General features: G+C 36.9%; 1 protein-coding gene across 4 annotated transcripts in view; it reads right to left on the bottom strand.

Moving 5' to 3' along the window:
• The window catches only part of SGTB (small glutamine rich tetratricopeptide repeat containing beta), a 45,396-nt gene that overhangs the window by 21,113 nt on the left and 11,616 nt on the right, over positions 1-12,667 (bottom strand). For 3 of the 4 annotated variants that reach the window (XM_032404331.1, XM_032404330.1, XM_032404332.1), the window contains exons 3-6: positions 12,018-12,121; positions 7,961-8,030; positions 3,155-3,280; positions 2,420-2,519 (exon numbers count right to left, since the gene is read on the bottom strand). In XM_032404331.1, the coding sequence (XP_032260222.1) occupies positions 2,420-2,519; positions 3,155-3,280; positions 7,961-8,030; positions 12,018-12,121 (400 nt within the window). The remainder of the gene's footprint in view (positions 1-2,419; positions 2,520-3,154; positions 3,281-7,960; positions 8,031-12,017; positions 12,122-12,667) is intronic. The other variant, XM_032404333.1, reaches the window with a different exon arrangement.

Here is a 12,667-nt window from a genome sequence, read left to right as displayed (position 1 = left end):
GAGCAAAAGTGCAGAACATAAACTGCATTATTTGAGGTATAACTGAAGAAGCTGTGAACATATAATGTGGAGAAAAGAACTCAAGTGAACAGGGTAACAAACTTCAAAATGTAAGGTACTATTATAAAAAAGAAGGATCATAATTATTCTGTAATTGCCCTTAAGAATAAAAATAAAAACTGCCAACTGGGACTGGCTACAAGGGTTTTGGGAAAACAAATTCAGTGCCAACACAAGGAAGACTTTTCCGACAGATAGGACCACAAAAAAAAGGCGGGGAAGAAGGAACGACCTCACAAGGGTATGAATACCCTAAACGGGATAAGGATAACTCAGTGAAAGATGAGACCAAAATAACTTAAAGATCTCTCCCAAATCTAAGAACTTACTATATAATAAAAGGTAATTTTTATACATTTCTGTCCCAAAGAGTTCCAGGTTGGTTAAAATAGATTCTATTCACCAAAACACACTCACGATGATAAAATTTAGATGTGAAGAAAAAATAAAAGTTATTTGTCAAGTCTGCAAATGGGGAGAGATTGAAGATGAAAAACATCGGAAGAATATTCAAAAGAAAGGAAAAACAAACTTGTCTACATCAATACTTAAAACTTTTACATATAGGGCGCCTGGGTGGCTCAGATGGTTAAGCGTCTGCCTTCGGCTCAGGTCATGATCCCAGGGTCCTGGGATTGAGTCCCGCATCGGGCTCCCTGCTCCTTGGGAGCCTGCTTCTCCCTCTGCCTCTCTCTCTCTCTCTGTCTCTCATGAATAAATAAATAAAAAATCTTTAAAAAAAAAAAAAAAAAAACTTTTACATATAAAAATATTAAAAGGCAAAGAGTAAGCTGTGCAATTAGGACAAATGGATTATATCTAATATTCAGCTACGCTATACAGGACAGTAGCCTATTGCAATTCAAATTAATTTAAATTCATCTTCAATCGATTAAACACTAAAAATTTACTTCCTCAATTGCACTAGCCACATTTCAAGTGGTCAATAGCCACTCTAGCTAGTGGCTACTGTATCGAACATTGAAGATACAAGAACATTTCCATCATTGCAGAAGTACTATTGGAACTTTAATATTTAAAACAGATTAATTTAGTTCAGGGAATTCATTATATAGTTAATAGAAGAGCTGAGATGCCGATAGGCATTGTTGTGCAGCAATCCAGAGATGAGGAACAATAGGAAGCCATTACTATCCCTAAGACAGAGGACGAAGTGCAGAGTCCAAAACCCAACATCACCTGGCAAAAGCTGGGATCACAGCAGGTGTGTTGGCTGGGGGCTGGAAACAAGGATGGGAAGCAGCCCCTGCTGGATAAACAACCTGTTGTAAAAAGAGGGGAAGAAATATCCCGACTTCTCTCCTCCTCTGCCCTCCAATCTCCTGCCAGCACCTTCTATGACTGAACCCAGACACAACCCAGGAGGAGCCTGGGAAATGCAACCCAGTAGGGTCAGACCCTCTGTTAAAAAAGGCAGAATAGGAAAAAAAGAACTATGAGGTCAAACAGGCTAAAGCCTGACATAGGTACAAATAGAGAATTTAAAGAAGAAAACCCACAAATGCCCAACATCTAAAAAATGTCCAACCCTACCAGTAATTAAATATAAATTAGAACAATTACTATTAAAATAAAATAATATTAAACTAACAATAATAAATGATAATGCAGGTACTTAGTGCTGAAAAGGATATGGCAAAAACAGATACACTCATACACTCCTCGGGAAGGAAATCAAGTCTCAAAATTTTTCAAAGAAATTTGAACACATTTGCAATTAGCATCAACAATATTTTAACTGTTTACACTGTTAAACCAAATGAAAGCAGGTCCAAGGATAAAATCCAAAGTCCAGAAAATCTAAATTTCAGAAAATAATTTGAGAAACAAGGTTGTTCACTGCAGCTCCATCATACTGAAAAAAAATGAACAGCCTCAAAGCTGGCCAGTAAGTCAGCAGTTATGTAAATTAAGGTGCAAAGAAAATAACAGTAAGATAAAATAAATTAAGGTACATTTATCCATTTATTAAAAAATAACGAGTGCTTCTTGCCAGCCACAATGATAGGTACTGGAAGTATAAAAAAATGAGGAAGGAACAGACTAATTTGTATCCATTTAAATAATGTTTAGAAAGAGTTTCAACAAAGTAAGGATGTGTTTATGACATGCCTACTGAATAACAATGAATCTGAAATTGATTATACTCACATTAAACAAAATATGCCGAAAACAGTGATTAGCTCTGAGCGGTAATTTTATGAGGTTTTATTTTTCCTTCTTTATACTTTTCTGAACTTTCAAAATTTTCAAAATGAATTTTACAGTTCTCCTTCAGAGCTATTAATACAAATTACAGTTTAAGAACTGTAAACCCTCCACAATAGTGCTAGTTTACCTGTTGCAATAATAAACCGCATTATTTGGATCCAGTTCTATTGCCTGTGTGTAACAATCCACAGCAGCAGCAAAATTCTCTTCTTTCATGTGGTTATTGCCTGAAATAATCAATATGCACAGTAAATACAATATACACAAAAAATATAAAGTCCAAAAGATAAATCTGAATCACAGAAACTACAATAATATGAAGGTCAGCAAGATGATTTTTCTTAATTTTTTAATTTTATTTTTTTAAAGATTTTATTTATTTATTTGACAGAGATAGAGAGAGCACAAGTAGGCAGAGTGGCAGGCAGAGGGAGAGGGAGAAGCAGGCTTCCCGCTGAGCAGGGAGCCAGATGTGCAGCTCGATCCCAGGACCCTGGGATCATGACCTGAGCCGAAGGCAGACGCTTAACCAACTGAGCCACACAGGCGCCCCAATTTTTTTTTTAAGTAAACACTACCCACAATGTGGGACTTGAACTCACGAACCCGAGATCAAGAGCCACATGTTCTAAATTGAGCGAATCCCGCGCCCCATCAACATGATTTTTCAGTGGCACTAGAGATAAATGTTATACTGTACTATACAGTTGATACTCCTTAGCCGTCAGTGTGTTTGAATGATTTTAACAATGCAAAGTCTTAAAATAATTAATGTTTGCATACCTTATAAAATCCAGGCTTCAATAAGTGAGTAAATGCAACAATTATGAATATCTGGTGGCAAAATTGAATCTCTTCTCACCTTCCTTGTCTTCATCTCTCTCCGTTCTTTTTAGAGCTGCCCACCCCATTCGAGATGCAACACCCTTCTCAGCCATCATCTCAATCTGGACCCCCTCTTCCACTCCTTCCCTGTCAAAACATACACCTGCTGAACAGTCAAGCCCTCAGAACTCAGTTGTGTGGGGAAGCTGGTAAAATTAATCATGTTAATATGTTATTGGCAGATAATATTTTTATGTGCTACTCCTTCCAGAGATAGATTTTTAAAAGGGGATTGTTGGACATTAATTTCTAGAAAGACAGAATTTCAGATACCAGGGCTAGCCCACAGGGTACTAATCATCAAGAAGGGCATCTACAGATACATCTGGCAATAATTTAGCTAGCGTAACAACTGGCCAGCAAATTAAAGGATTTCCTATGGCTATCTTCTGTATTCCATGAAATGGAAAAAAGTGTCCTGCTCACTGAAGAACCACTGTTCAAAATCTAAATTTTAAAACATTGCTTAAGAGGAAGGATTAAATCACAAAAACCTGTATTTTTCCTTCCAACTTTCTCTAAACCAGAAGCTCTCTATTAGCTTGGTCTTTTAATAGATCATTAGCTACTTAATAGGAAGAGGAGGGTATAACTTTATGAGGAACAAGAGCAGGAAGATTAAAGGAAATGCAGATAGACAAAAGCATCTAAAATCATCCAAAAGTGGAGCAACTGGGAGGCTCAGTCTGTTAAAGTCTGACTCTTGATTTCAGCTCAGATCATGATCTCAGATTGAGATCAATCCCCTGCATCAGGCTAAAATTCTCTCTCTGCCCCTCCACACCTTTCTCCCCATCATAAATAAATAAATAAACAAATAAAATCATGCAAAAAGTTACTGCAAATTAAGATTCAGAAATGAATATAAAGAGTGACCACTAGAGGCACCGGGGTAGTTCAGTTGGCTAGACATCCGACTCTTGATCTCCACTCAGGTCATTATCTCAGGGTGGTGGGACTGAGCCCCACGTGGGGCTCTGCACTGAGCGCGGAGACTGCTTAGGATTCTCTCTCTCCCTCTCCCTCTCCCTCTGTCCCCACCCACGCTTGCACAGGCACACATGCACTCTCTCTCTCTTTAAAAAAAAAAAAAAAGTGACCACTAATAGCTACGTGGTTTCTTTTTGGGGTGATAAAAATGTTCTATAATTGTGGTAATGGTTGCACAACTCCATGAATATACTACAAAACCAATGAATTTGTACACTTTAAAGGAGTAAATTGCATGGTATGCAAATTATAGCTCAATAAAGCTGGGGCTTTTTTAGATTGATTGATTGATTGATTTTAGACAGAGAAAGAGCGAATAGGAGGAGGGACAGAGACAGACGGAGAGAGAATCTCAAGCAGACTCCCCCCCCTGAGTGCGGAGTCTAAGGCGGGGCTTGATCCCAAGACCCCGAGATCATGATCTGAGCTGAAACAGAATCAGATGCTCAACTGACTGAGCCACCAAGGCGCCTCTCAATAAAGCTGTTTTTTAAAATTTTTTTAAAAATTAATTTAGATCCCCACCCCCCAAAAGTAACAACTATAAAACCTCTAAGGAAGCTAAGAGGATTACATAGTTTTTATGACAGAGCAAGATAATATTAACTACATGAGCCTAGGTACTTAAATAGGTTTGTTTCTCCTGTGCAAGAGGAATTTTCTGGGTTACGTGGATTTTCTTTTTGCTCTTGGGCCTTTTCATCTTGGGTTCTTAGGGAGTCCTCTGGGTCCATTACAGACCCCAAAAGTTAAAACCAGAAATAGACATGACCACTTAACTCATGTTCGAAATAAAATCCATTGTGCTTATTTCTTACCACACTTTCTTAAGGCAACGATGAAGGTGTTGTGCAATGACCAGAACATTCCCACCGCCAGGCAAGAAAAGCACTGATAGTAAGGGAATGCCTAGAAGACGACACACCACAGGTCCCCTTCCCTGCCCACGATCATGTGCTGAAAACATACCGATCCGCAGCCGTGATCATGCACTCCCTGCCTGCTCTCTGGCACGTACTCCCCTAACCTCTCCCTGTAAAACTCTAGGTGTCCACCTTGTGGGCAGATAGGTGGGTTGTTAAGGCTTGAGCTGCCACCTCCCCCAGCTGCCAGTACCTGAAATAAATTTCTCCTTTCTCTTTTCCAAACCCTCCTCTCTTGAGTTATTGGCTACTCCTGCAAGAGTGTATCTGAGTTTGTTCGTGACAGTGTTGGCAAACCCAGCCAGGAGCTGTGCTTCTGATTGTCCAGTCCCCTTGGGGTTCCCAGAGACAGAGCAGCTGGTCCCAGCAGCACCAGGGCTCACCTGCTCCTTTCCTGAGTTAGCAGTTGTGACAGATCGTTCGCTAATAGGGTGGCATTGTTATCATCATCATCATCATTATTAAAATCTATTGTATGTCTTTTCCTGTAAACCATCACATCAAATGTCTGCATGCTATATGTATATATATATTTATATACATTAACAATAAGCTTAAAGTCACAAAATATCTAACCTACAAACCTTTAGGACACAGAAGAAGAAATTTGTAAAGATAAATATAACTGAACATTGTATAGCACTTTATGCTTACGTGGTACTCTCCTATAAAATTGTCTGCTTTACTGATCAAGACAACCTGTAAGATATGCCTAGACTTTTGTGATGTGTCAGGGAATGACAGAAATGAAACCATCTTGGTTTTGTCTGATCTTACTGCTGCTCTTCAGAAATAAAACACACAAAAATATTTGAAAGCAACATTTCAGGAAGGTACTAGCTTGTTAGAAGCCTTGATTAACACAGATAAGTGTAACACACAGTCTGGAATAGCCTTATGCTTGACAATCTACAATGGCCTTGTGGGGCTCTGCACTGGGTGTGGAGTCTGCTTGAGATTCTCTCTCTCCCCCTCCCTCTGCCTCTGCCCTTCTCCTCTCCCTTCTCCTCCCTCCCCCCAATGCACACTCTCTAAAATAAAATAAAATAAAATAAAATAAAATAACAATTGTTTTAACTTTGTGTGTAGCATGTCTTAGATGTGACATGTCTTAGGGAAAACAAAGAATAAAAGCTTTTGGTTAAAGGCGAAAGCAAGAGTAGTTCAGTTACCCATTCTGGAACAGTAAATGACTCTCTGCATATCCTCCTAATCCTCATCTTACCAACATTCATTATATCATAGCAAACTGTGTGGGGAATGCAACCTCCTGCAGAGGGAGTAAACATGAGGGACAAAAATAAAATTTCAATTTGCCATTTATTCAATATTACCCTCAGTGATTTCACACACTACAAAACTCTGAGCAAGAAAAAAAAAATCAGGTTAAATTGTTTCAATTAGAAACTAAATATATGGAAAATGCATTTCTACCTGGATAGCTTAAATTCAAATTCTTTGGAGAGTACTCTTGATTCAAATGACAACAAGGATCTGGTTCTTGCTTAATTTTTTTTTAAGATTTTATTTATTTATTTGAGAAAGAGAGAGCACAAGTGGGGGCAGGGGGGCCTGCAGTGGGAGAGGGACAAGCAGTCTCCACACTGGGCAGGGAACCCGATGTGGGGCTCAATCTCAGGACCTCAGGATCATGACCTGAGCCAAAGGCTTAACTGATTGAGCCATCCAGGTGCACCTGGTTGTTGCATGTAATTTATGAAAGCCATCATTCTAAAATTTTAAGTCACTGTAGTAGTATTTCTTAGAGGAAATAAGAAATTGAAAATCAAAAGCAGTGTATTTGTTGGAAATACAGAACTTTGATGCAATCCTACGACAATAATCACATAATAGTAAAAATGCAGACAAAGATATTAAGACAATGTTATTTAGGATTACAAAATTATCTATCTAGGTAAGTAAATCATGGTCTTATGGTACCATGGAATACTATGTGGCCATTAAAAACAGTGATATAGGTATGTATTTATAAATTTAATAGAGAGGTTAAGGCCTGAGGAATAGGAAAAGCATTCTCTCTTCCATATCTACCACTTTAGACACCAACTATTTTTTTTTTTTAATAACTAAACTACCTTCTTCAGTGTAAAGAAAAACTACCTCCTTCAGTGTAGGGAAAAGTCCAAAAAAATGGTTCTGAACCAATTTTGTATAGCTTCGGAACGTGGCATATTCCCTAATAACTCTCTGCCTATAGGACAGGGAACTTCTTGGCTCTCATTCACTGCTAGTATCAAAACTGCTCCCCAGTTTCTTAGTACAAATCTTGTATGCCTGACCTGACTCTCCTCTGTAGCTTAACATAAATGACATGATAGAAAAATTGAACACAGATCCTCAACAGTGACTTATTTATTAGAACCAAGAATGCTTCAAGAGCCACTATTAGAAGATGTAGTAATATAGTAATTAAATGTGCTAGCTAATACTTAAGTGCCATATACATGCATTAACAAATTTCAAAGAACTCAAAAACACTAAATATACAAGAGTTAAAATAATACTGAAAATTATTTTCATCTCTTTAAGCATAAAAATAATTTGGGATCCTAGAGTACACATAGCAAATTCAGTTATAAGTAATCACCCCTTAAGTTACTTGTTTTCCAAGTTTTACTCACAACAGATCTGCTTCTCTTGAAGCAAAGCATAACTACATTGCTCACAAGCCATTCTATGTTTCTAGGCTTCTTCCCTATCACATTTATCTCTGTTCCACAAATACCATGTGGTCTTATGACAATCCAGTCTTGGCAGTATAAACCAGAATCTTATCAACTGACAGAGTCATTTTCTCCAGAGTTTCAGAAAGTTTTACTAAATAAGTAATTTCTCTATGAAATCCTCACCTTCATCTTTTAATTGGTCAGCTTTTCCCACATCTTCAGGCACTGAGTTTGAGAGAGGCAGAATGTCATTCTGAAATTAAATAAAAATCAATGTATTTCCATTTAGCTATATAAAAGAGTCATCCCACAGAACTATGAACAATAATGAATAACTGTATTACAGTAACTCATCTGTAACTACATGTAATGAAATTTAACTTGTAAATAAACGGGTTAGAAAGAAATAGGGTAAAAGTCCTCTCATACATACTTTTATTAGAAAAATGAGTATGTAGAATTTCTCTAGAAAATAATGAGCTACTGTGAATCAAATTTTTTTACTTGCTTTTCTGAGATCAAAAAATTCTACTTCATGCACAACAAATATAAATAATCAGTATACTTAAAATACTATAACCATAAAATAAAGGCAAATTATAACATGGGTAATGGAAATAAATTGACTAGTTTACATTTATGCTACAAGTTCATTATGTATTTTATTGACAAATACATTTTTAGTGAATGGAAATGCTTCACTGTTTTCAAATGAACATGCTGTTGGAAATAAATTCATTATATTTAAAAATAAAAACAGGATATTTTGTTATCCAGATTATGTATTAGCTACAGTCATGAAGCTTTGTTTTTCTGAAATTCCTAATAAATTCTATTAAATTCTGGTAAAATAAATAAATAAATAGCTAACCAGTATACAAAGACTAGGAACAGAAATATGTTCAAGAGATTGTTTATATTAGTGAAAATCTTGAAACATAATGTTTAATATCCAAAGAAATATCCTAGTACGTCAAATTCACAGTTTACAAAAAGAAGCATTAATAATATGATCCTATTATTTAAATATGTGCACAAACACATACACATGCACACAGGCTAAAAAACAAAGACAGGAAAAGTCTAACACAAAAGGTTAACTGTAATATTTGGAGGTAAAATTTTCAGTCTCTTCTTTATATCTTTCCACGTTGACCAAATTTTTTTAAACAATGGACATATATTAATTTCATCATAAAATTAAAAAACAATGTAAATTTCCTATTTTCAGTAGTTACTATCATCCTCAAACCTCCTTTGCATTCATAAGGTTCAAACCAAAGGCACACGCAGAAATATCTTGAGCGGCACTGGGAACACAATGCATTTTTCCATTTTTGAAAGATCTTTTTTAAATTGTGCTCCTTTTACACTTGACTCTGAAGTTCATGAGTAAATCTATAGTTTTCAAGAAAACATAATTTGTAACTAATATACCTATGTACTACATTTAGAATATGTCCACCATGTTCTTTGTCTTGACTAAGGTTTCACAGAACTTGATAACTCTAATGATGGAAATACACTTCTCTAATTACACAAAAATTTTCACAAGTATAAAATCATTCATCAAGTACATGAGTTCTTATTTTTTGTAATCTTTCTCTACTAATCAGTTTTTCTAAACATAAAGTATCGGAATAAAATGGAATAAAAAAGTACAGAATCAAAATGGGAATCCTTGTAAGTAGAGGTCCCTACTTAAAACTGACTATGGTCTCCTAGGATGTAAGTGTAGTTCAAGGACACAGGACTGCCCTGCAGTACTTGCTGTCAGGGTTTCTTCCATTTCACATCTTCTAACAAGGCTGGGCATTTAATGCATGGGGGGGAAAGTGGCTTTTTTGAGTCACAAAAAATGGCATATTGATAAATGGACTCTAATCCGTTCTGTCTAAATCCTTCTGAATTATTTTAATGAAATTGCCACAGTTTTATATCTTTGAAAACTAATTCTCATATTCACTGAATACATTTGAGCAGCCCATAATGTGGGGACGAGGGTTATCTACTTTATATAAAAGGAATGAATCCATTTAGTATATAAACTTAACTGGGGAGGAAAAACACAAGAGCAGTATCCTAAAACTAAAATGACCAACATAACAACCAAGGACACTTGGTGAGACGAATAATTTCTTTTTTTCTAAAGTTTTTATTTTAATTCCAGTTAGTTAACATACAGTATTATATTAGTTTCAGCTGTACAATACAGTGATTCAATAATTCCATACATTACCTGGTACTCACCACAAGTGCCCTCCTTAACCCATCACCTGTTTCACCCATCCCCCACCCTCCACCCCTCTGGTGACCCTCAGTGTGTTCTCTATAGTGAAGAGTCTGTTTCTGGGTTTGTCTCTCTTTTTTTTTACCCTTTGCTTGTTTGTATGCTTCTTAAATTCCACACATGAGAAAGATCATATGGTCTCTGTCTTTCTCTGACTGACTTATTCCGCTGAGCATAATACCCTCTAGCTCCATCCACGTCGTTGCAAATGGCAAGATTTCATTCTTTTTGAAGGCTGAATAGAGACAAATAATTTCTTTAATTATAACAATTTTGATGCTGCTTCAGGCAAGTTTGAGACTCTCTCTGAGGTACTCTGCTAATAAACACGTATGTGATGAAGTTGCTGCTGTTAAATAGGAATAACAAAGGACTGACACCACGGATAACACTATGCAGATACACAATGGAGCCAGTTCCAGGAAATTATATTTTAAAAATAGTAAGTAAAAAATTTTTACAATTAAATATAATCAGAGGGAAATAGTAAGAGAGAAAGAAAACAGAGCCCTACTTAAACAGAATGCAAAAGTCGATTTGAGCCTACTGGGAGGTAAAGAAAAAGTTCTGATCTCTTTAGTATTAGGTCAACAGTGACAGGAGCTAAGGAATGAGCAAATCCAAATGTTGTCTCAAGCACAGGCCTCTTGGGCATCTAGGAGTTAAATAAAGTCAGCTTCAACCATGGGCATATCCAGCCACTGAAATGGGGTTCCCTAAGGAGGCCAGAAGCCCAGACAATCAAAGAACCACAGCAACCAAAGCAAAGCAAAGAGGAATTCTCTGATGGGGACCCATAGACATGTCGCTATCTCCTTACATCTTTGTCATAGAATTAGAATTCATCTGTCTGATAACTGCACTATTCTTTTTTCTAAGTACAGAAAGAGAGAATAGTATACTGCCAAATTGCCAACTTCATTGCAACTCCAACAAGTTCTAGAAACAGTCAATGTGGTAGTCTCAGCAATGTCCCTGCCAGGCTGAAGCATACACTACATGCTTTAGCCTCTCGCCTCAGTTCCTCATTCCGTATTGAAGCTTGAATACAGAACTAGAGTAACAAAAGGAGTTCATGAGGCACCGAAATGTAATGAAAAAACACAGGGGAGGTCACCCTGGGGCCCTAAAGTCAGTAATCTTAAAATTTTTCAGACAGTTTAAGGGACGCCTGGGTGGCTCAGTTGGTTAAATGTCAGACTCTTGATTGTGGCTTAGGTCATGATCTCAGGGTTCTGAGACTGAGCCCTCCATGGGGCTCCGCACTAGGCATGGAGCCTGCTTAAGATTCTCTCTCTCTCCCTCTCCCTCTACCCCTCACTGCTCCCTGCTTATGCTACTCTCTAAAAATCAATCAATAAATAAATAAAACTGTTTTTAAAAAAATTTTTTTTTCCAGGCAATTTTATGGTCCATGTTCCCTGAAAAGGCCAGAAACCAGAGACCATTATAAACAGTTCTCGAGAGCAGGGATATCAGAACACTTGGTTTTCGGCGTTACTTTTTGCACAATGACCTTGAGCCTTCCCCTGTTTTAAAGAGCCCTATCAATGGCCAAATTTGATGAAATCTGCTTCAAAATGATGATTCAATTCCTGATGAATCTATTTTTACGTAGTTGCTTCGTAAACAAGAAAATTTTGTTTTTAACTTGTATTCCATGTCAGAAATCTAAAAATGCTCAGATACTATAAAGGACATAAAAAGCAACTAAGACATATCATTAAATATAAAAGAAGGTGAGAGGATATGAATAGCTACTAATATGGAAATCTAAAGCATGTTAAAATTGTATTTTAGGTCCCCAATCACATCCATGTGGACTATCTAACTTACACCCAGAAAGAAGTTAGTTACGTAAAGGCCTAGCCGCTCAAATGTTAACAACTCAACATAATTATCAGAGTCATACTTAAACCAGATACTAAGGAGAAAGCAGTGACGGCTTACCTTACAGAAGGAACTGGTGAACATTTCTGTCAAAGGCTGTGAAACTGCTAGATGGGTATCTTCTGGGCTGATTTTAAAAACTGTCTCCAAGCACTGAATTGCAACTTGAAATAAATTTGAATAGTGAAAAAAAAATTAGCAACCTAAAAAAAGAAACGACCTTTCTTTCTGGTAGAAATCTCCACTCAGTGCAATCTGTGGTAATTCAGTATTTATGATCAGAGAACATAAGGAAAAACTAAATGGTTCAGCTACACAGAGATTTCTGTTTATAGACCAGCTGCTGAGGGAAGACAACGTGATTTTTTATTCCTTACTTAAGGAAAAATGTTACCTAGAATATGATTTCTCAATATATCCATTACATCATATTCTTATTGAAGCAAGTCATTAACAACAACTGACTCCTCTCTGCCAATATCTGATTAATCACCAATGATCTAACGCCTTGAATAAAACAAACAAAAAAATCTTCTTCTTAATCTCAGGAAACAAACTGAGGGTTGCTGGAGTGGGGGGTGGGGTGGGAGGGATGGGGTGACTGGGTGATGGACACTGGGGAGGGTATGTGTTCTGGTAAGCGCTGTGAATTGTGCAAGACTGTTGAATCTCAGATCTGTACCTCTGAAACAAATAATGCAATATATGTT

This window comes from Phoca vitulina, unplaced genomic scaffold, assembly GCF_004348235.1.
Source record: "Phoca vitulina isolate PV1807 unplaced genomic scaffold, GSC_HSeal_1.0 scaffold6, whole genome shotgun sequence".
Lineage (NCBI taxonomy): Eukaryota > Metazoa > Chordata > Mammalia > Carnivora > Phocidae > Phoca > Phoca vitulina.
This window is presented reverse-complemented; position numbering and strand designations above follow the sequence as displayed.